This window comes from Acipenser ruthenus, chromosome 43 (genome assembly GCF_902713425.1).
Source record: "Acipenser ruthenus chromosome 43, fAciRut3.2 maternal haplotype, whole genome shotgun sequence".
Lineage (NCBI taxonomy): Eukaryota > Metazoa > Chordata > Actinopteri > Acipenseriformes > Acipenseridae > Acipenser > Acipenser ruthenus.
The window spans coordinates 5,154,902-5,180,683 of NC_081231.1; the positions used below are offsets into that span (position 1 = coordinate 5,154,902).

At 42.2% G+C, this 25,782-nt stretch overlaps 1 protein-coding gene across 6 annotated transcripts in view; it reads right to left on the reverse strand.

The window, feature by feature from the left end:
* The window catches only part of LOC117970363 (butyrophilin subfamily 1 member A1-like), a 184,794-nt gene that overhangs the window by 37,657 nt on the left and 121,355 nt on the right, over window positions 1-25,782 (reverse strand). Inside the window, exon 1 of one of the 6 annotated variants that reach the window (XM_059011822.1) lies at window positions 1,805-1,965. The exons of 4 other annotated variants lie outside the window; for them this stretch is intronic. In XM_059011822.1, coding sequence (XP_058867805.1) covers window positions 1,805-1,877 — 73 coding nt within the window. In that variant the 5' untranslated portion in view covers window positions 1,878-1,965. Of the gene's footprint in view, window positions 1-1,804; window positions 1,966-25,782 lie in introns of those variants that run through there. One more of the 6 variants, XM_059011823.1, reaches the window with a different exon arrangement.

Genomic DNA, 25,782 nt, shown 5'->3' on the forward strand with positions numbered 1-25,782 from the left:
CATTAGCCATAGATTTCAATTTACTGTATTAGTCTGTGTGTGTGTGTTTCTGTATGTAGTACTGTTTGTGTGTGTGTGTGTGTGTGTGTGTGTGTGTGTGTGTGTGTGTAGTTAATTTTGGTAATTTTTATTTTTTGTTTGCTTTGTATTTCAACTCCGTATTTTGATATGCAGTACATTTGTACGGTTACAGTTTCTATTAGTACTTTAGCTGAAAAACGTTTGGGGAAAATACAAATGTAATACCATAACTGTAAAAAGCAATGTGTTTTGCACTTGAGTGTTTTGAAAGTGACTAGTAGTGTGTTTTGAGAGTACACTACAGGTGTATTGCCTGTGCATGCACTGTTTCAGAGCGGGAGAGTAAACATCAAGGAACAAGTGACTAAGAAAATGATGACAAAAATGTAAGCGGCGCTCAAAAACGTGATGTGTCAAAGACAACTTCTGTGTTGATTCCAATGGTTCCACAAATGGGGGCTCACAAATCTGTTTGGCGCCAGGCCCACAAGAGGTTAATCCGACCCTGGCTGTGGTAGTCGTAGTTAGAGCTCTGGACTCTGACGGCTGGGTTTAAGCCATATGATGGCTGTTCGTGTACAATATTTGCATGACTCTATAGTACTTTCACAAGGTATTCACCAATAATAATAATAATAATAATAATAATAATAATAATAATAATAATAATAATCTGATCATCTGTTTGGTCATCCTTATTGTCCACGTTGAAAAAACAAAAAACAAAAACAACAGCGATTGAGTTGCACTAAGTAGAGCCGGGTGTAGCTCAGAACTTCCTAAACGCCTAATAGACGTATAAATGCTTCGGAATTCACACGTAGGGGTATATCAGCTAATTTAACTAGCCACGAATAACTTAAAATAGACGGATGATAAATGCCTGGAAGCACCTCAACTTACATGTTCCAAAATCACACACACACGGGTCACCCGTATAAACGACTAAAAAGACAGCTTATGCAGCTTCAACCTTAGTCGCGTATGAAAATAGGCCCTGTGTTAGTAAAATGTATTTTGACTGAGTAAAAAGCAACATTACCTTGAAGTCATGAGTACTTTCAATAAATACTGTACCTACTTTAAAAGAGTAGGTAGCGGCAGGGGTGAAATTATCAATAAAAAAAGTGCAGCTATTCGTATGCACAGCCAGGTGTAAACATTTAAAAATTGAGACCATTTGAGTGCCAATGAATAAATACTTTTAAAATGTATACATGTCGGTACACAATACATTTATAAATACAAAATAAGCCTTCAAAAATAACTGATCAATTATAACCAATTCACCATAAACAAAGAAGCTGAAAATACAGGAAGCTTTGTCCCCTCTGCTTGTATCACTCAGTCAAGTACTGTAATATAACACTGAAGTGAAACCTTACAGGCGCGTAGCATCCATTGAGGCAGCCGAGGCGGTCGCCTCTGTAAAAATCGGCTGAACTCTTAATTATATATATATACTGTATAGTATGGACAGGGCCATAGTCATTTACAAAAATCAGGGCTATACCAGCCCTCACTACACCTGCCTAAAAAAAAAAAAACATAACTTTAGTCCATTTAGTCACATACAATAATAGGATCATAGTGTCTAAATTAGAGAGTAAATTACTCAATGATCCAAAACCTTATCTGCAGTGCTGCAGACAACTATATACAGAGCCAGTACATCCCTGCAAATGAAATACTGCATCTCAGTGCATCTGTCCTGTTCAATTATCTTCATGTTAGAAATAGCAGGTTGTCTCTTCATCAGTTTAATTTCTACAGTCTCTCTCACCTCTCTGTGTAGAAACAGCTGGTAGCAAACTCAAGACAATGAAACAGGTCCTCCCCAGAAGTCTCATCTTCATAACAAAAGCTCTGTTAGTTGTAGCTGTGTGACACAAACAGGCCAGACCCCATGTAGACTCCTGTCATGATTGCACTGTGAAGTACTGCACACCCACAGCCAGACTCCTGTATTCATATTCATCACAGGGCCAAACCGCTGCTCTACTGAGATACATGTGTCAGACTGGCTCTGCAGCTGCCAGATAAGATGGTATAATACACAACGCCCACTGTAGTAATGGAGCAGTGTTAGGATACAGACCATACTGTACACTATCCCACTTCAAAACACAGCAGAACTGCAGAATCACACTATACTGTACACTAGCCCTTCAATACACAGCAGAACTGCAGAATCGCACTATACTGTACACTAGCCCTTCAATACACAGCAGAGCTGCAGAATCACACTGTACTGTACACTAGCCCTTCAATACACAGCAGAACTGCAGAATCGCGCTATACTGTACACTACCCCTTCAATACACAGCAGAACTGCAGAATCACGCTATACTGTACACTACCCCTTCAATACACAGCAGAACTGCAGAATCACACTATACTGTACACTACCCCTTCAATACACAGCAGGACTGCAGAATCACACTATACTGTACAATACCCCTTCAATACACAGCAGAACTGCAGAATCACACTATACTGTACACTACCCCTTCAATACACAGCAGAACTGCAGAATCGCAGTTCTTCAGAGGCAAAGGTTACATTACTATTCTCCAGTCTAACCCCCTGTTGTTGTAAAATTGAACTTTAAGGTGGATCTCTTTGTTTAGTGGGTCTGATTCTCCAGTCATGCAAAATACAACTACACTCCTGCATGTAATGAGACAGTACTGACACAGGCAGAACACTACCCTGCTTCAATGAGACAGTACTGACACAGGCTGAACACTACCCTGCTTCAATGAGACAGTACTGACACAGGCTGAACACTACCCTGCTTCAATGAGACAGTACTGACACAGGCTGAACACTACCCTGCTTCAATGAGACAGTACTGACACAGGCTGAACACTACCCTGCTTCAATGAGACAGTACTGACACAGGCTGAACACTACCCTGCTTCAATGAGACAGTACTGACACAGTCTGTACACTACCCTGCTTCAATGAGACAGTACCGACACAGGCTGAACACTACCCTGCTTCAATGAGACAGTACTGACACAGGATGAACACTACCCTGCTTCAATGAGACAGTACTGACAGTCTGTACACTACCCTGCTTCAATGAGACAGTACTGACACAAGCTGAACACTACCCTGCTTCAATGAGACAGTACTGACACAGGCTGAACAATACCCTGCTTCAAGTAATGAGACAGTACTGACACAGGCTGAACAGTATCCTGCTTCAATGAGACAGTACTGACAGAGGCTGAACACTTCCCTGCTTCAATGAGACAGTACTGACACAGGCTGAACACTACACTCCTGCATGTAATGAGACAGTACTGACACAGGCTGAACACTACCCTGCTTCAATGAGACAGTACTGACAGTCTGTACACTACCCTGCTTCAATGAGACAGTACTGACACAAGCTGAACACTACCCTGCTTCAATGAGACAGTACTGACACAGGCTGAACAATACCCTGCTTCAAGTAATGAGACAGTACTGACACAGGCTGAACACTACCCTGCTTCAATGAGACAGTACTGACACAGGCTGAACAGTATCCTGCTTCAATGAGACAGTACTGACAGAGGCTGAACACTTCCCTGCTTCAATGAGACAGTACTGACACAGGCTGAACACTACACTCCTGCATGTAATGAGACAGTACTGACACAGGCTGAACACTACCCTGCTTCAATGACACAGTACTGACAGAGGCTGAACACTTCCCTGCTTCAATGAGACAGTACTGACACAGGCTGAACACTACACTCCTGCATGTAATGAGACAGTACTGACACAGGCTGAACACTACCCTGCTTCAATGAGACAGTACTGACAGAGGCTGAACACTTCCCTGCTTCAATGAGACAGTACTGACACAGGCTGAACACTACACTCCTGCATGTAATGAGACAGTACTGACACAGGCTGAACACTACCCTGCTTCAATGAGACAGTACTGACACAGGCTGAACAATACCCTGCTTCAAGTAATGAGACAGTACTGACACAGGCTGAACAGTATCCTGCTTCAATGAGACAGTACTGACAGAGGCTGAACACTTCCCTGCTTCAATGAGACAGTACTGACACAGGCTGAACACTACCCTGCTTCAATGAGACAGTACTGACACAGGCTGAACAGTATCCTGCTTCAATGAGACAGTACTGACAGAGGCTGAACACTTCCCTGCTTCAATGAGACAGTACTGACACAGGCTGAACACTACACTCCTGCATGTAATGAGACAGTACTGACACAGGCTGAACACTAACCTGCTTCAATGACACAGTACTGACAGAGGCTGAACACTTCCCTGCTTCAATGAGACAGTACTGACACAGGATGAACACTACACTCCTGCATGTAATGAGACAGTACTGACACAGGCTGAACACTACCCTGCTTCAATGAGACAGTACTGACAGAGGCTGAACACTTCCCTGCTTCAATGAGACAGTACTGACACAGGCTGAACACTACACTCCTGCATGTAATGAGACAGTACTGACACAGGCTGAACACTACCCTGCTTCAATGAGACAGTACTGACACAGGCTGAACAATACCCTGCTTCAAGTAATGAGACAGTACTGACACAGGCTGAACAGTATCCTGCTTCAATGAGACAGTACTGACAGAGGCTGAACACTTCCCTGCTTCAATGAGACAGTACTGACACAGGCTGAACACTACACTCCTGCATGTAATGAGACAGTACTGACACAGGCTGAACACTACCCTGCTTCAATGACACAGTACTGACACAGGCTGAACACTACCCTGCTTCAATGACACAGTACTGACAGAGGCTGAACACTACCCTGCTTCAATGGGACAGTACTGACACAGGCTGAACACTACCCTGCTTCAATGAGACAGTACTGACACAGGCTGAACACTACCCTGCTTCAATGAGACAGTACTGACACAGGCTGAACACTACCCTGCTTCAATGAGACAGTACTGACACAGGCTGAACACTACCCTGCTTCAATGAGACAGTATGGAAACTGTTTATTTAATTTTCTGCATGAGAATTAGTCTACAATATCAGTATAAGTGTTGTTTGCACTGTTTCTGATTATATTAATAAGTAATTAAGTTAATTAGTGATGTGCAGGTGGGGACAGTAGTGATCTTGCCTCCATGTTGGAATAATAGATGCATACATGACCCTCCACTATGTTTAATGTGTGATTCTGAATTAATGTGTGATTCTGAATTAATGTGTGATTCTGAATTAATGTGTGATTCTGAATTAATGAGTGATACTGAATTAATGTGTGATTCTGAATTAATGAGTTATACGGATGAAAATGGCAAAACCACTATGAGTTTCAACAAGACTAGAAAGGGGGAGGGACGGGGTGTGGTTTCAACCAGGGGACTGAGCACTTTATAACAAGGATGCAAATGTCATGCTGTGGTGCTAGATTCTAGTGCCAGGGTACCTCATATAGCAGCAACATTACATTCCAGAGCCAGTAGACATGTTTACAGTATTATGAATTCCTGAGCAACCATAGATGATGAGAGTTTCTCAATGGGTCTGGACTACCCCCCATCCACATACCCAGGAGAGAAAGTGTGTGAAGTTAAGAGGGGGCTTGATTAGGGTGGGGTTTGATAATTCAGCACCAGTAGGCTCTCTGGTGCTAGATTTTCAAACAGTTTAGCTCTAATTTTCAAAATGATTTGTATCCCATCCAGAACTGTTGCTTACAAAATATCTCATTGGTTCAAATACATACCAAATATTTTAATTAGAAAATGGTGTCAAGTACAGTTGTGCACAAAATATTACTGACAACGAAGAGTTAAGAACGTTCTGTGTGTGGTCGGCTTATCTTTCCTGCCAGCACCAAGCCAGTCAGATCACTCTTCCCTAGCAACAAATGACACTAAAGCCAGCAAATATTCCAATTGGATGATTACAAGTTAACATTCCATTTTTCTTTTTTTTCTAACATTTGTTTTGCATACACTTTTTGGTTTTAAACACTAGGCTCTTTGGTGGTAAACTTTCAAAAGAGTTTAGCACCAATTTTCAAAATGATTTGCACCTTGTATACTCATAACAACCCCCCCCCCCCCCCTTTTTACAGCACGATTGTAAGCTCTCCTATATGTGTGGCTGTGTAACAGCACCATTGTAAGCTCTTCTATATGTGTGGGTGTGTAACAGCACCATTGTAAGCTCTTCTATATGTGTGGGTGTGTAACAGCACCATTGTAAGCTCTCCTATATGTGTGGGTGTGTAACAGCACCATTGTAAGCTCTTCTATATGTGTGGGTGTGTAACAGCACCATTGTAAGCTCTCCTATATGTGTGGCTGTGTAACAGCACCATTGTAAGCTCTCCTATATGTGTGGGTGTGTAACAGCACCATTGTAAGCTCTTCTATATGTGTGGGTGTGTAACAGCACCATTGTAAGCTCTTCTATATGTGTGGGTGTGTAACAGCACCATTGTAAGCTCTCCTATATGTGTGGGTGTGTAACAGCACCATTGTAAGCTCTCCTATATGTGTGGGTGTGTAACAGCACCATTGTAAGCTCTCCTATATGTGTGGGTGTGTAACAGCACCATTGTAAGCTCTCCTATATGTGTGGGTGTGTAACAGCACCATTGTAAGCTCTCCTATATGTGTGGCTGTGTAACAGCACCATTGTAAGCTCTCCTATATGTGTGGCTGTGTAACAGCACCATTGTAAGCTCTCCTATATGTGTGGGTGTGTAACAGCACCATTGTAAGCTCTCCTATATGTGTGGGTGTGTAACAGCACCATTGTAAGCTCTCCTATATGTGTGGGTGTGTAACAGCACCATTGTAAGCTCTCCTATATGTGTGGGTGTGTAACAGTACCATTGTAAGCTCTCCTATATGTGTGGGTGTGTAACAGCACCATTGTAAGCTCTCCTATATGTGTGGGTGTGTAACAGCACCATTGTAAGCTCTCCTATATGTGTGGGTGTGTAACAGCACCATTGTAAACTCTCCTATATGTGTGGGTGTGTAACAGCACCATTGTAAGCTCTCCTATATGTGTGGGTGTGTAACAGCACCATTGTAAGCTCTCCTATATGTGTGGGTGTGTAACAGCACCATTGTAAGCTCTCCTATATGTGTGGGTGTGTAACAGCACCATTGTAAGCTCTCCTATATGTGTGGGTGTGTAACAGCACCATTGTAAGCTCTCCTATATGTGTGGGTGTGTAACAGCACCATTGTAAGCTCTCCTATATGCATGGGTGTGTAACAGCACCATTGTAAGCTCTCCTATATGTGTGGGTGTGTAACAGCACCATTGTAAGCTCTTCTATTTGTGTGGGTGTGTAACAGCACCATTGTAAGCTCTCCTATATGTGTGGGTGTGTAACAGCACCATTGTAAGCTCTCCTATATGTGTGGGTGTGTAACAGCACCATTGTAAGATCTCCTATATGTTTCTTAACTGCATCTCTTAGATCTTGGGATTCAAACACTTCTGTTCCTCGTAATCCTGGGAAATCTCCTGTGATAATAGCCAAGGAGGGACCTGGTTTTACCCAATCAGAGAAATGTGGTATTCTAGTTTGGATTTGGGTCATAAGCATTATCATGATGATTACTGTGTGAAATAGAACGAAGTAGAACCTGATCAGTTATGTTTCTATCCCTCTTTCATGTCATGCAGGCTAGGAGGATGCTATGGTCTCAGTTGATTTATTAGTAGCCACTTTGTTAAGTGTGATTTGATAAGCAGGGTGTGTTCTGCTGAGGCCATGCTCCTGTCAATGCCATGGGGAGTGAGGTTGGTCTTACTGGGTGGTTTCCACACTTTTGACAATGTGTCAGCCTTACTTGTCAAAAAGAGCAGTTTTTATGAATTAAAGAAAAAAATCATCATTTGTCTTTCATAGGTATTTTATATATATATATATATATATATATATATATATATATATATATATATTGAACTACAACAGTATGCTTGTATTTGTATTTCAACATGAAACAATCCTGTAGTGGTATTTACCTCAGCACAAAGTAAAAGCATCTCCTGTATTGTGTGTGTTCATTGCAACATTACAAAGCATCTCCTGTATCGTGTGTGTTCATTGCAACATTACAAAGCATCTCCTGTATCGTGTGTGTTCATTGCAACATTACAAAGCATCTCCTGTATCGTGTGTGTTCATTGCAACATTACAAAGCATCTCCTGTATCGTGTGTGTTCATTGCAACATTACAAAGCATCTCCTGTATTGTGTGTGTTCATTGCAACATTACAAAGCATCTCCTGTATTGTGTGTTCATTGCAACATTACAAAGCATCTCCTGTATTGTGTGTGTTCATTGCAACATTACAAAGCATCTCCTGTATCGTGTGTGTTCATTGCAACATTACAAAGCATCTCCTGTATCGTGTGTGTTCATTGCAACATTACAAAGCATCTCCTGTATCGTGTGTGTTCATTGCAACATTACAAAGCATCTCCTGTATTGTGTGTGTTCATTGCAACATTACAAAGCATCTCCTGTATTGTGTGTTCATTGCAACATTACAAAGCATCTCCTGTATTGTGTGTGTTCATTGCAACATTACAAAGCATCTCCTGTATCATGTGTGTTCATTGCAACATTACAAAGCATCTCCTGTATCGTGTGTGTTCATTGCAACATTACAAAGCATCTCCTGTATCGTGTGTGTTCATTGCAACATTACAAAGCATCTCCTGTATCGTGTGTGTTCATTGCAACATTACAAAGCATCTCCTGTATCGTGTGTGTTCATTGCAACATTACAAAGCATCTCCTGTATTGTGTGTGTTCATTGCAACATTACAAAGCATCTACTGTATTGTGTGTTCATTGCAACATTACAAAGCATCTCCTGTATTGTGTGTGTTCATTGCAACATTACAAAGCATCTCCTGTATCATGTGTGTTCATTGCAACATTACAAAGCATCTCCTGTATCGTGTGTGTTCATTGCAACATTACAAAGCATCTCCTGTATCGTGTGTGTTCATTGCAACATTACAAAGCATCTCCTGTATTGTGTGTGTTCATTGCAACATTACAAAGCATCTCCTGTATTGTGTGTGTTCATTGCAACATTACAAAGCATCTCCTGTATCGTGTGTTTTCATTGCAACATTACAAAGCATCTCCTGTATCGTGTGTGTTCATTGCAACATTACAAAGCATCTCCTGTATCGTGTGTGTTCATTGCAACATTACAAAGCATCTCCTGTATTGTTTGATCATTGCAAAATTACAAAGCATCTCCTGTATTGTTTGATTATTGCAACATTACAAAGCACTCCTGTATTGTGTGTGTTCATTGCAACATTACAATGCATCTCCTTCATGTGTGTTTATTGCAACATTACAAAGCACTCCTGTATTGTGTGTTCATTGCAACATTACAATGCATCTCCTTCATGTGTGTTTATTGCAACATTACAAAGCACTCCTGTATCGTGTGCTCATTGCAACATTACAAAGCATCTCCTGTATTGTTTGATCATTGCAACATTACAATGCATCTCCTGTATTGTTTGATTATTGCAACATTACAAAGCACTCCTGTATCGTGTGTGTTCATTGCAACATTACAAAGCATCTCCTGTATCGTGTGTGTTCATTGCAACATTACAAAGCATCTCCTGTATTGTTTGATTATTGCAACATTACAAAGCACTCCTGTATCGTGTGTGTTCATTGCAACATTACAAAGCATCTCCTGTATCGTGTGTTCATTGCAACATTACAAAGCATCTCCTGTATTGTGTGTTCATTGCAACATTACAAAGCATCTCCTGTATCGTGTGTGCTCATTGCAACATTACAAAGCATCTCCTGTATCGTGTGTGCTCATTGCAACATTACAAAGCATCTCCTGTATCGTGTGTGCTCATTGCAACATTACAAAGCATCTCCTGTATTGTTTGATCATTGCAACATTACAAAGCACTCCTGTATCATGTGCTCATTGCAACATTACAAAGCATCTCCTGTATCATGTGTGTTCATTGCAACATTACAAAGCACTCCTGTATCGTGTGTGTTCATTGCAACATTACAAAGCATCTCCTGTATCGTGTGTGCTCATTGCAACATTACAAAGCATCTCCTGTATTGTTTGATCATTGCAACATTACAAAGCACTCCTGTATCATGTGCTCATTGCAACATTACAAAGCATCTCCTGTATCATGTGTGTTCATTGCAACATTACAAAGCACTCCTGTATCGTGTGTGTTCATTGCAACATTACAAAGCATCTCCTGTATCGTGTGTGTTCATTGCAACATTACAAAGCATCTCCTGTATTGTTTGATCATTGCAACATTAAAAAGCATCTCCTGTATCGTGTGTGTTCATTGCAACATTACAAAGCACTCCTGTATCGTGTGCTCATTGCAACACTACAAAGCACCTCCTGTATCTTGTGTGTTCATTGCAACATTACAAAGCATCTCCTGTATCATGTGTGTTCATTGCAACATTACAAAGCACTCCTGTATCGTGTGTGTTCATTGCAACATTACAAAGCATCTCCTGTATCATGTGTGTTCATTGCAACATTACAAAGCACTCCTGTATCGTGTGTGTTCATTGCAACATTACAAAGCATCTCCTGTATCGTGTGTGTTCATTGCAACATTACAAAGCATCTCCTGTATCGTGTGTGTTCATTGCAACATTACAAAGCATCTCCTGTATCGTGTGTGTTCATTGCAACATTACAAAGCATCTCCTGTATTGTGTGTGCTCATTGCAACATTACAAAGCATCTCCTGTATTGTTTGATCATTGCAACATTACAAAGCACTCCTGTATTGTGTGTTCATTGCAACATTACAAAGCATCTCCTGTATCGTGTGTGTTCATTGCAACATTACAAAGCACTCCTGTATCGTGTGTGTTCATTGCAACATTACAAAGCATCTCCTGTATCGTGTGTGTTCATTGCAACATTACAAAGCATCTCCTGTATCGTGTGTGTTCATTGCAACATTACAAAGCATCTCCTCTATCGTGTGTGTTCATTGCAACATTACAAAGCATCTCCTGTATTGTTTGATCATTGCAACATTACAAAGCATCTCCTGTATTGTTTGATCATTGCAACATTACAAAGCATCTCCTGTATCGTGTGTGTTCATTGCAACATTACAAAGCATCTCCTGTATCGTGTGTGCTCATTGCAACATTACAAAGCATCTCCTGTATCGTGTGTGTTCATTGAAACATTACAAAGCATCTCCTGTATTGTGTTCTCATTGCAACATTACAAAGCATCTCCTGTATTGTTTGATCATTGCAACATTACAAAGCATCTCCTGTATCGTGTGTGTTCATTGCAACATTACAAAGCATCTCCTGTATTGTGTGCTCATTGCAACATTACAAAGCATCTCCTGTATTGTTTGATCATTGCAACATTACAAAGCATCTCCTGTATCGTGTGTGTTCATTGCAACATTACAAAGCATCTCCTGTATTGTGTGTTCATTGCAACATTACAAAGCATCTCCTGTATCGTGTGTGTTCATTGCAACAGTACAAAGCATCTCCTGTATCATGTGTGTTCATTGCAACATTACAAAGCATCTCCTGTATTGTTTGATCATTGCAACATTACAAAGCATTTCCTGTATTGTGTGTGTTCATTGCAACATTACAAAGCATCTTCTGTATCGTGTGTGTTCATTGCAACATTACAAAGCATCTCCTGTATCGTGTGTGTTCATTGCAACATTACAAAGCATCTCCTGTATCGTGTGTGTTCATTGAAACATTACAAAGCATCTCCTGTATTGTTTGATCATTGCAACATTACAAAGCATCTCCTGTATCATGTGTGTTCATTGCAACATTACAAAGCATCTCCTGTATTGTTTGATCATTGCAACATTACAAAGCATCTCCTGTATCATGTGTGTTCATTGCAACATTACAAAGCATCTCCTGTATTGTTTGATCATTGCAACATTACAAAGCATCTCCTGTATCGTGTGTGTTCATTGCAACATTACAAAGCATCTCCTGTATTGTTTGATCATTGCAACATTACAAAGCATCTCCTGTATCGTGTGTGTTCATTGCAACATTACAAAGCATCTCCTGTATTGTTTGATCATTGCAACATTACAAAGCATCTCCTGTATTGTGTGCACATTGCAACATTACAAAGCATCTCCTGTATTGTGTGTTCATTGCAACATTACAAAGCATCTCCTGTATTGTTTGATCATTGCAACATTACAAAGCATCTCCTGTATTGTTTGATCATTGCAACATTACAAAGCATCTCCTGTATTGTGTGTTCATTGCAACATTACAAAGCACTCCTGTATCATGTGCTCATTGCAACATTACAAAGCATCTCCTGTATTGTTTGATCATTGCAACATTACAAAGCATTTCCTGTCTCATGTGTGTTCATTGCAACATTAAAAGAGAAAAAAAGGACACAGGAAACACTTAAGTCATTTCCTGTGTCCTTAATGTTTTAAAATAAATATGAATATTGATTGTTGATTTCACCATTGCCCTGTGCATTAAATACCTATACAGACCAAAACTGTTTGAGAATCCACTGCTGCTGATAGAATTTAAAGGTGCATGTATTCTGGATTAAAAGACTTCATCTCCTAGAGAGGCAGGACACATAGTGGAGCAGAGCAATACAGAAACAATACAGTTAAGTGTAAAATCTATGCAAAGTTTATTTTTGGCTTCTGAATAGTGAAATGTGTTAAGTTGTTACCGTTTAATAGCATGATATACACTTTTTTATAGAATGCAATTGATACAAAAATCTATTAAGCATTAAACATTCTATTTTAGTGGCAGTGGCTATTTATATGTTGTCTATTGCTAATAGACTTAGCTGTGTTTTTTAATATGTAAACTGAAAATGTCTGCATTGCAACACAATGCAAAGAGATTCTATGTCTTAATAAATTCATGAAAAAAACAATCAAAGCAATACTACATGTGGGTTCAAAGCCCAGCTCAGGACAGTGGAAATGCAGCTGAACTCACACACTGAGAACAAGCAGACAGCAGAGAAGACTGAGCCCACACTCCAGGGCTTACATCATGATACACTAGCAAAGGAATTCCATGAAATATTTACAATGACTAATGTTTGTGTCCATAAAGTACACATATACTGTATAAACTACAGTGTTATAGTAATTTTGGAGATGTTTTGGCATGAATGGAAAATGAGTGAATTGCTTTTGTTTTACAGTATATAGCTCTGTCATTGTGGGGCTGTCATACAGCAATCACACACTGATCGAAATTGTACTTCAATCCCATTGCACTGAAGCAGGACTCCAGTATACAACAAGAAGCTTGGAGTTTCTCAGCAAAGCAGATTAACTACTACAAATTAATTCAAAACAAAAACAGTATTTGCTCCACTTGAAATAAAACAAACAATTAAGAAATTCCTAAGACAGTTTCAGCGTGTGTCTGCACTGTGCAATAGCTTAGAGGCCATTCTAGTTAGATGAAGCACACATTGCTGCCACACCTAGGAAAACATTCTGAGTACTCAGTCCTAAATCCTCACAGCATGATGAGTGAGATTCATTTCCAATTCAGGGGCAGGAGTGGAGCGGAATCCCAGGGCTCTCCAGTTCATTCTGAAAGAATGGGTCTGCCTCCTTCAGTTTGACACGCTCCCCTTCTCAGTGTCTCTGGATTCAGGCTGGCTCTCACTCCTGGAGAACCCCTTCATTTACTGCAGGGTGAGGGAGCGAGACAAGGAATCAGTCAGCTCTCCACACACTCAAACAAGCAGGGTGGAGAGGTGAGGGACTGGGTGGGAGGGAAGGTGGAGAGGTGAGGGACTGGGAGGGAGGGAGGCTGGCTCTAGTGGTCAGAGCTGAAGGACCTAGAGGGAGGGAGATTGGCTCGATGGTTAGTTTAGGGACTGGGAGAACGGGAGGGAGACTGTCCCTGGTACTTAGAGAAGAGGGACTGGGAGGGAGGGATGAAAAAAGTCAATAAAGTAAAGCTTACCTTCCTTTTCTTCATTGGGAGGACTGTGGCATACATGGCCTCTGCATTATCTGCAGTGGGTTTGCCTGTGAAATGCACCCTGATTAATAGAGGGAGGAGACACAGAGAGGAGGGGTTCTAGATACTCTCCAGCACTGCTTACAGTTTAGATTACAATACCTCAGGGCTGTTAGCTGCTGTGGGTTTGCCTGTGAAATGCACCCTGATTAATAGAGGGAGGAGACACAGAGAGGAGGGGTTCTAGATACTCTCCAGCACTGCTTACAGTTTAGATTACAATACCTCAGGGCTGTTAGTGCTGTGGGTTTGCCTGTGAAATGCACCCTGATTAATAGAGAGAGGAGACACAGAGAGGAGGGGTTCTAGATACTCTCCAGCAGTGCTTACAGTTTAGATTACAATACCTCAGGCTGTTAGCTGCTGTGGGTTTGCCTGTGAAATGCACCCTGATTAATAGAGGGAGGAGACACAGAGAGGAGGGGTTCTAGATACTCTCCAGCAGTGCTTACAGTTTAGATTACAATACCTCAGGCTGTTAGCTGCTGTGGGTTTGCCTGTGAAATGCACCCTGATTAATAGAGGGAGGAGACACAGAGAGGAGGGGTTCTAGATACTCTCCAGCAGTGCCTACAGATTAGATTACAATACCTCAGGGCTGTTAGCTGCTGGGGGGATACAGACCGGCTATTGAGTGAAAGAGAGTTACATTCATAAAAGAAGTGCAGTCATTTCCAGGTGCTTGTTATAACACTGATGAAGACATTCCCTGCTTGCTTGAGTTTCTTATAGTTTTTGATGGAGTGTCTGCAGTTAAAGTTGGATAAGATGTTCCACTGTGTAGGTTGAATATCCCTGGTCACAGTGTATAATGATATCACAGTGTGTCAGTATCAATGTTAAAGCATGACCTGGATTCATCTTAGTTATGTGTGCTGTGGCATTCCCTTGCTTTCATGAGTTCAAGATTAACACATAATGTTGTTTTAATATTATATTATGGAATTTAAGGACCATCTTAGTGAGTGTTATCTTTTCTAATCTAATCTATTTTTCTTATTTAGAATTACTTTGAATAATTTTATGTTCTATCCTGGTGAATTTTAAAACTGTGTGTCCTCAATAGAGCTCTCATAGTCATGTCTAAATCCTAAATTCAGAGCCGTGTGTAACAGAGAATGTGTTCTCCTGCATCACACTGCCCCTAGTGGATGCAAGAAATACCACACAGAGCAAATGAGGTTCTGTATCTCAGATCTATCATGAGAGAGAGAGAGAGAGAGAGAGAGAGAGGGAGAGAGAGAGAGAGGAGAGAGAGAGAGAGAGAGAGAGAGAGAGAGAGAGAGAGAGAGAGAGAGAGAGAGAGAGAGAGAGAGAGATAGATGCAATGGAAAGAGCTTTAAGAGATTCTTACCTGCACTTATTTTCACAGCTGAGTACACAGTGTCAGTCTCAGCAGGTTTGACTGGTAAAATAAACACACTGTTAATACAAACAGGACAGTAAACCCATTGGATCAACAGCTCCCAGTGTTTTAGCAGACAGGGCCCCCCTTGGTGTTCAGGGGTTCCCCACAGACTGCGGGGGGTCTTCTGGTTTCAGAGCAGCTCAGCTCCGCAGTCCTCTTGCTCACCAAAGAGCTCAGAGGAGACACTCTTACACCATTAGAGCCAGGGGCAGCTGGACATGTGAATTGATATAGAAAACAAGCAGAAGACACTCACACCTGTCATGGGTTACAATCACTGATCGTTTAGGGAAGTGTGAAAGGGATGTTCAGCTTGGTAATTCAGAGACACAATTTACAGAGATTCTTACCTTTCTTTGTATTGTTGTGTTTGCTGGTGTCAATCTCACTGTAAACGATGTCTTCAGAATCTGGAGGGACATTTAAAAAAAATATATTATCTTCAGTGTTGGTTTCATGCAATTTTAGAAATGAATGTCGATTCCTAACTTCACTGTTATTATTGTGTGTGAATAATGTGTTGGTGTCTCCTCTGTGTGTCAGTAACTCACCAGGTTGCTGTGCTTGGCTGGAGAGCTCTACTCCCCCTGCTGCTTGGTCCTGGTTCTGATCCGAGCGTTCCCTGTGACAGTAGTGAGATACACCAGGCTTGATCAGTTTCACTTCAGTAATGATTCCACACTCCCCTCCTCTCCATGTGTCACTGAAGACAAGCATGATTTTTTTGTATCACCAAATTATTAAAAATACTTACAATATTGTTAAATGGCAAATAGCTTCAGATACAATTGTAACAGTTTAAATTGCTTTTAGATTGCTATGATGTTTGTATTGTTCTGAGTAGTGCTGAGAGCCACTGCTGAAGATTTGTATTGTTTCTGTGCTATGAGCTGGTAAAGAGCTTTAACTTGTCATTTCTGCTGCACTCTTGAGCTTCCTCATTCCCATAATACTGTCTCCATGGCTACCAGCAGCACCCATTTAGTTTGAACCTTCCCTGTGTGTTATAATGGATGCTTCTGTGATTGATTCTCTTGTGTTTGTATTCTACCCAGACGTGTCATTTCCTGTCCAGTCTGTGTTGTGCTGAGGGGTCGAGGGACACTACTGCTAGTCATGGACCCCATTACCAGAATAAAGAAGTGTTTGTGAAGGTGGAAGAGAAGCTGGGATTGAACCCTCGAGTCATGAGAAATGCTTGTCAGTGCTGTAGTGGACGAGGATCCTGTCTGTACACATACTTGTGCTGACTTACCTCCTCTTACCACCGGTGATACACGGGAAACCTGCAAATGAATAACACTGTTTCAGCTTGTTTATGTACTGTAAGTGTACAAACATGCTAAATATCATGGGATTATTAGCTGTGCATATACAATTAGAAAATGTTTATTTTTAAAATGCATTATCTTTAAAAACAGGCTTCTCAAAATATGATGGTAGTTATTTTTCACAAGAGGAAGAAGGAAGAAGCCAGAGTATGAGCTGTGACAGGACAAGTGAAACATGTAATAAAACACTGGAGTCTCACCTCTGATCTTGTGATAGAGGAGAAGCAGAGTGAACACAATGAGAAGAATCACAAAGAAGCCGACACTGAAGCCAGCAGCAGCAGCAGCGCTGTGCCAGGACGCTGGGGGAGGAAGGTACAGGATCAGTGTGTGCTAGTGAGCTCCATACACCTTGACTGACAGGGCTGATTCTGCACAATGGGACTGGAACTGTTATGTACATGAGTTACTCCTGATCATGCTGCTTCAAGAGCTGCAATGAAGAAGCAGCCACTCTGCCACTCTAAGGACTGGGGTTGGTTTGATAAACCTCACCCATTCACAATAAGACACAGCTGGGTTTTTAATAGAATGTTACAGAACCAAAGAATGCCATGGCTGATGCAATGCAGGGTGATTCCACAGCTCCTAAAATCCAACTGTATCTTATCAAGACAGGGAGCAGGTTGATCAAATCAATGCTTTAATTTCTTGTAAGTTTAATATTAACCAGGCAGCCCCTGCACACACACACTACAACACTGAATAGACTAACAGATCACAGAAACACTCACAGTTCATTATTTTATATATTGTGACAACACAATGGTGTAACTCAATTACACACTGCTGGTAATTAATGGCAGTGCAGTTCTATGCTCTCTGTCAGTGCTATCCCTGTACATAGATTGTGTTCTTACTTTGCACTTCAATGTGTAGCTCCTGGCTGCTCTTCTTCACTCCCTGTGACTCCACAGCACACGTGTAGCTCCCAGTGTGGCTCTTCTCAGTGCTGGCTATGCTGTACAGTGCAGAGTCAGTGCTGTTAGTCACAGGCTCCCCGTCTCTCACAATGGTGTAGTGGAGTTCAGGGCGGGGGGTTTTGTTCACTGCTGCCTCACAGGTCAGGTTAAGAGCCTCTCCCTCCTTCACTGTGGCTCCTGGAGATGCTGTCAGAGTCACCCTGGAGAACAGAGCTACGAAAAGATGACATGAAGACAGGTGAGTGATTTGTGAAGCTGTCTGACCAAGATATTCAAATCAATCAGAACCAGCGTCTTCCATAGAGTGGGATTCCCTCAGAGCCCCCTGCTGCTTAGAGAGACAGAGGCAGTGCTGGAGTATAGAGGCTCCTTAGAGAGAGAGAGGCAGTGCTGGAGTATAGAGGCTCCTTAGAGAGACAGAGGCAGTGCTGGAGTATAGAGGCTCCTTAGAGAGACAGAGGCAGCGCTGGAGTATAGAGGCTCCTTAGAGAGACAGAGGCAGTGCTGGAGTACAGAGGCTCCTTATTGTTTTGCTTGTAAAGGTAACACCAAATGTTTCAGTCAAGACAGATACAAGCTATAAACACACCATTGAAACATCTCACAGCATCCTGCCCCCTCCCCTCCCTATGTTCTAAACCCTTAGATATATCTGCATTGATAATCTGCAAGTCATTCAAACACTGCTATGAAGCATAATGAGTTGAGTCCTCACTTACAACAGTGTTAGTCATGAGTTTAAACCACACTCTAAAATCATTCAATACATTTTTTTTTTTCTTGGTATTGAAAAATGAGCAATGAGATTATTATTTTTAAAATTGACATTTACTGTAAATAGATATGCTTTGTCACAGTGTTCTATATAACATCACATAGTGTGGGAGAGTATACATGGGTAGTATATCAGTCTGTATTAGAAGGATCGTTTTCCAATGATTTATGTCGGTGTTGATGTCTGGGGACTCCAATGGGGTGCAATTACGGTAGTGAACCACTAGAGGTCATCACCACATTAGAAAGATACTTACCTGTGTTAATTATATAATAAGATACAATTAACAAACCACTGAGAACATTTGTTTTATTTAATCGTTGATAGTTGTTAATTAGCTGAATAGTTAAACCTCAAGGGAACAAGGTCAACAAAGGAGTTAGGAGTTGCTACATATGCTGGAAAATCGATCAATCAATCAATCAATCAATCAATCAATCAGTGTATACTTAAAAAAAGGGATTGTTTTAAGAAATTGTGTGTGAAGCTGTCCCGTACTAACAGAGAAGCGAGGCAGGATTTTCTTTTGTTTGTTCACTTTTCCTGTAATTGTTTAATAACACTTTGCTTTGATTTATTTTCGAATCGTATTGTTCTTTTGTCATTTCCACACTGCCACTGCTATTTATTTTCTGTTTGTCGATAATCAATCGCCAATAATATGCAAATACTCTCCCAAGCAAAGCATCCTCCCGTTTCTCATCTATTCATCCACAGCTAATCATTATAGATCTGATGGGAAGCAGCTGATCAGTGTGACTTGTTTGCTACGCATAACAATTCCACCACAGGACTAATCTCAGCAAAGACCTAGCTAATTTATACATCAATTACTTTCAGTTTAAGGGGAATTCTGAAAATCCATTCTGTCTCAAAGCGTCTGGTAAATCTGGAGCCAGATGGCCATCCTATTGCAAACAGGAGTAAGAAAATACATTTTTTTTGTACTTATTTACAGCGGGGAACACTGAAGTCCATTAAGATCTCTTAAAGAGAAGACTGAACTCACCTCTCACAGTCAGTGACACAGAAGCACTCCTTTTCTTCAGCCCCGTCCCTGCTGCCTCCACCTCACACTGGTATCTCCCTGTGTCTCTCAGCCCTGCCGCTGGGATTGAGTGCTGATCCTGTGATCCCGCTCCTCTCACAGTCCCATTGTCTTTGCTATAGCGGTACTGCAGCTGTGTGCCCTGTTTATTTATGTGAGCCCCACACTGCAGAGTCACAGCCTCTCCCTCCCACACTGAGGCACCAGGTAGCACTGTCAGAGTGGGTGTGCTGAACAGCTCTAAGGAAACAGAGAGAGAAAGAGGCATTTAATGATAAACAGGAATTTGCTTTTTAAAATGAAATTAATTAAAGCGCAGTAAATAATCAGCCAAATAACTGTACTTGTGCTTTTAAAACCACTTGTTATGATGTAGCTACTTTAGATGAGCATGTGTATCCCAGAGGGACATGAATACCTTCACAGTGTGTGCTTGTGAAAGGATAGAGGCAGACAGAGAGGGGGTACTCAGTGTCACTGATGAGAAGGCAGGAACAGTTCAGTGTAGATTGAGGAATCCTCTCAGTGTGTGAAGGTGACAGGAATGGAATGGAGGGGCAGACAGCACTGACACCGATGAGAAGGAGAGAAGGGTGGAGGAGCAGTGTAAATAGAGGAACTCTCTCAGTGTGTTTGTGGTACAAATGCAGGGAGAAAGAGAGGAGGCAGGGCAGACAGCACTGACACCGATGAGAAGGAGAGAAGGGTGGAGGAGCAGTGTAAATAGAGGAACTCTCTCAGTGTGTTTGTGGTACAAATGCAGGGAGAAAGAGAGGAGGCAGGGCAGACAGCACTCAGGTAGGAAGGCAGTCGGGAGACAGAGAGCCCCGTCTGGAGTCTACAATAGAGGAGAGGATCAGAATGTTAGAATTCAGAGTGTTTGAAATGACTTACCTGATACTCTCAGTGTAAGAGCATCGCTTGTTTTAGAGTATGATGGGTTACCTCTCCTTTCACCTTTACAGGTATATTCCCCACTGTGGTCTCTAGTAGCAGAGCTAATTGTGTATCTGTCACCATCTATCCTGCTGTAGTAATCCTGGGTTACTGGAGCATTCCTCCCAGCTTTGTACCATGTGAATCTCCAATCAGTGTAACCCCCCTGAACCTGACATCTCAGTGTCACTCTCTCTGATTCGTATATCTGTGTCCATGCAGGCTCCCTGGTCAGGACAGCCTGGGGTCGTTCTGTAGAGACAGAAGATGAGAGAAGATCAGGCAGCACTCAGCACTCCTCTCCCTCTCCTGTTTTTATCCTATATTGTTCCACTAGGAAATACAATAGAATCTATCTATTATTATTATTACAGTATTCCAACACTCAGTACTCTGTGAGAGGGATTCATTTCTTAAACATATAATATGACAGACCACGGTCAATCCGGATTTCAATGTGCATTTCTGTCATTTCTGACTGAAGTAGAGAGCAAATGAATACTAAGCAGCGTTTTTAACCCCATCTTCTTATTACCTTTACTGACATTATCACAGGCCCCTCTTTTATTGTAATGGGAATGTTTGGCAGAGTGCAGAGTGCCAGTAAGAAGCATAAAGCATTCTACACGGGAAAGCTTTGGGGTGCTGGTTTGTTTATTTTGAAGTGTTTGTAGGGCTTTGTTTGTTTATTTGTTCCAGTCTTTTGATTTTGGTTTGTTTGTAAATAATAAAAGTGTGCAGGAGCGCACAGCTTGCAATTCCCTTGACCGCATGCCTCTGACACACCCTCCTAATAAAGCAGGTGAATCTAATACGTGATTGTATTGAAGGCACTCCAGCAGCATATCACTGTGTTTTTACTGACGTCAATGGTTCTGATTCACTGTGTTGCTGCTCCTGTGTGGCGTTTAAAATTATGACTCATTATCACTCTGAATGTGGAGCAGTGTGGAGTAGTGGGTAGGGCTCGACCGGAGGGTCGTGGGTTCAATCCCAGGTGGGGGACACTGCTGCTGTACCCTTGAGCAAGGTACTTTACCTAGATTGCTCTAGTAAAAACCCAACTGTATAAATGGGTAATTGTATGTGATATAAATAATGTGTTATCTTGTAACAATTGTAAATCGCCCTGGATAAGGGTGTCTGCTAAGAAATTAATAATAATAATGATACTTTGCTGCTGTGATTTTTAGTATAATAATATAACTCACATGACTTAAATACTTTGTGTCTTTCTTGGGTATTCTGTTTCATGCTGTGTGTGTGTCACAGTAAAGTGAACAGGTATGTATTCTATTTAAAACTATTTCATTTGGGCAGAATCTCTTCTGTGGTATAATCTGCAGTGTAATAATGTATAGAAACAGTTTCTTATATCCAATCTGTACCCCCCTGTCTAGGGAGGGGTTACACATGATTAAAGATACAGTTTGCAATGACAATACACATTCTATTACTACCACTATCAATTAGAAATACATTTGGAGAGGAAATAGGGCTTGAGCATAACTCATGACAACTGTGACAGGCAGCCCTGCACACTGGGGAAGGTGGGTTCAAGGGGTTCAATCATAACTCATGACAACTGTGACAGGCAGAGGCCCTGCACACTGGGGAAGGCGGGTTCAAGGGGTTCAATCATAACTCATGACAACTGTGACAGGCAGAGGCCCTGCACACTGGGGAAGGAGGGTTCAAGGGGTTCAATCATAACTCATGACAACTGTGACAGGCAGAGGCCCTGCACACTGGGGAAGGCGGGTTCAAGGGGGTCAATCATAACTCATGACAACTGTGATAGGCAGAGGCCCTGCACACTGGGGAAGGTCGGTTCAAGGGGGTCAATCATAACTCATGACAACTGTGATAGGCAGAGGCCCTGCACACTGGGGAAGGTGGGTTCAAGGGGTTCACTGTTTTATTAATGTAATTAGGGACACCTGTCTGCAGGTAAGGCAGGTGTATATAAGCAGGTCAAAAGTTGGGTCTCTTGTCTGTGTGAAGGCTAAGGCCTGGGGAGAGAGACCTGTGTGGGAACCTGAAGAGAAGGCACTGTGTTTAATGCTTGTAAAGTACAGGTGTTTTGTTGCTGATAAACCGCTTAGCCGTCCAGTTGAGTAGTTAGGACTTGAAAAGTTTAATAAGCACTCTTTGGTGTGGCCTCTTTCTGCATTATTACAGCTTCTACACTACTCAGAGTATGAGAGTGACTCAGACCAGGAAGAGCTTTCATATCAGAAAACTTTGCTAGGACCTGTTACTTCAGCACCTGAGTTGTGGTGAGAACATTAACACAGCTGGAATAGACTCCAGTGTGAATGTATCTGTGAGACATTACAGACAGAGAAGGGGGTGAGGACTCTCTCTGTTAGAATGAACCTACCTCTCAATGACACCCGCACCTCTGCAGATTCACTCCATGATTCAGTCCTGGAGGCAGTGTTCCACCACCATGCTTTGCACCTGTAGGACCCCTCGTCACTCTTTGAAACACGATCCACACTCCGCGCTGTGCCAGCCCTGTACTGTAACTGTTTATTATCTTTATAAAATGCAACCCTGGAAGCTGTATAACCTGTGCGGACACGACACCTCAGAGTCAGAGTGTCTCCCTCAAACACAGGCTGGGGGGGAGTCTGCAGGATCACCCATTGATCTGAAAAGACAGAAAGAGTTCAGATCAGCAGGGCTGAGAGACGGGTCAGGATTGAGGAGACTGCAGGATCACCCATTGATCTGAAAAGACAGAAAGAGTTCAGATCAGCAGGGCTGAGAAACAGGTCAGGAGGTGTGTGTGTGTGCGTGCGTGCGTGTGTGTGGGTGTGTGGGTGTGTGTGGGGGGGGGTGGGTGTGTGTGGGGGGGGGTGGGGTGTGTGTGTGTGTGTGTGTGTGTGTGTGTGTGTGTGTGTGTGTGTGTGTGTTTGTGTTGGGGGGGGGGGATTCTCAATATGTATGGTCCTAGGTTTGCTATTCAGTCATTTGAAGCCTCTGTAAATATGCTCATTTGCTCAGCTGGTAATTGAAAACAGCAATGTGAGCAGCAACAATTCATACTGACTGGAGATCCAGAGACAGCTTTACTCAAATCAGCAAGCCGATAAGTATCTTACAATACCCTCTCAGCCAATCCGAGTGCAGGATTATTCAACAGGGTCTGAATATTATCTAGAATGCAAATGACTTAGTGGACACAGTTAAGGTGACAGCATTGCTGCGCTCCTGTCCTGATGCAGACTCACACCAGTACACTCCACTGTGGTAATACAGAGCTGTACTGATTGTGCAGCTGTCCCCATATCTCCTGCTGTATTGATCACTGCACCCTGCCTCTTCACGTCCATCTCTGTACTGTTTAAACCTCCAGTCAGCAGAGCCCCCCTCCACCTCACAGCTCAGGGTGACTGTCTCTCCTGTGAATATCTGTGACCAGGCAGGCTGCAGGGTCAGGACAGCCTGAGGATGACCCTCTGAAACAGAGAACAGGAAAGAATTAGGACACATTCCCCTACAATCAGTTAGGAGAGAGATTCCAGCCTCCCAGCAGCATCTCTGCAGTGATACAGTAGGAATAGCAGCAGTGTGACCCATTGCAGGCTCTACTTGTGATACAGTAGGAATAGCAGCAGTGTGACCCATTGCAGACTCTACTTGTGATACAGTAGGAATAGCAGCAGTGTGACCCATTGCAGGCTCTACTTGTGATACAGTAGGAATAGCAGCAGTGTGACCCATTGCAGGCTCTACTTGTGATACAGTAGGAATAGCAGCAGTGTGACCCATTGCAGGCTCTACTTGTGATACAGTAGGAATAGCAGCAGTGTGACCCATTGCAGGCTCTACTTGTGATACAGTAGGAATAGCAGCAGTGTGATCCATTGCAGGATCTACTTGTGATACAGTAGGAATAGCAGCAGTGTGACCCATTGCAGGCTCTACTTGTGATACAGTAGGAATAGCAGCAGTGTGATCCATTGCAGGATCTACTTGTGATACAGTAGGAATAGCAGCAGTGTGACCCATTGCAGGCTCTACTTGTGATACAGTAGGAATAGCAGCAGTGTGACCCATTGCAGGCTCTACTTGTGATACAGTAGGAATAGCAGCAGTGTGATCCATTGCAGGCTCTACTTGTGTGTTTTGAGTGAAAGGAATTCATGAGGAATCTCTCTCAATATGATAATGGAAGTCTCTGGTTAAAATTTCCATTCGGGCAGCAATTAGTCCAATTTACTGTAGCAGGATTATTACTGTTAACCTTTTTTTTTGTAAATATTTTTAATGATTCAGTAATCCTGTTTAAGATAAGTGGGAAGATTACTGTTCTTAAAAGGCATCCAAACATTCTGTCTCTAACAGTGTTCTATCACGCAGTACAGATTAATAGACACATTATATTGCTTACAGTGTATAAGGGGTCTGTATTGAGGGCATTGCTCTGTATTCAGCTGTGTTAATAAACTCACCAGACACAGTCAGTGTAACAGGATCACTGTGTTAATAAACTCACCAGACACAGTCAGTGTAACAGGATCACTGTGTTAATAAACTCACCAGACACAGTCAGTGTAACAGGATCGCTGTGTTAATAAACTCACCAGACACAGTCAGTGTAACAGGATCGCTGTGTTAATAAACTCACCAGACACAGTCAGTGTAACAGGATCACTGTGTTAATAAACTCACCAGACACAGCCAGTGTAACAGGATCGCTGTGTTAATAAACTCACCAGACACAGTCAGTGTAACAGGATCACTGTGTTAATAAACTCACCAGACACAGTTACTGTCACAGGATTACTGAGCTGAGAGGAACGTGGTCGACTTTTTCTTTGTCCTCGACAGCAGTACTTGCCCTGGTCAGACACAGCAACTGCAGTGATTGTGTAGCTGTCACCAGTTATACTGCGTCCAGCAGTCTGGAGCACTGGAGTGTCCTCTCTGTCTTTGTACCAGAGATATTTCCAGCCAGCAGAACCCCCCTCAACCCGACACCTCAGAGTGACTGTCTCCCAGGTGAATATCTCTGGGAATGGAGGCTCCAGGGTGAGTGTAGTCTGGGGCAGCTCTGGAGAAACAGAGAAGATGAAAGAATTAGGATCTCTATTGCAGAGAGAGAGAGAGAGAGAGAGAGAGAGAGAGAGAGAGAGAGAGAGAGAGAGAGAGAGAGAGAGAGATACTGTTAGTGTGCAGTATCAATGGAGTCACCAGCATATGACATTTCAACAGAAGGGTGAAATTACTGACAAATATAAAAAAGTAAAAA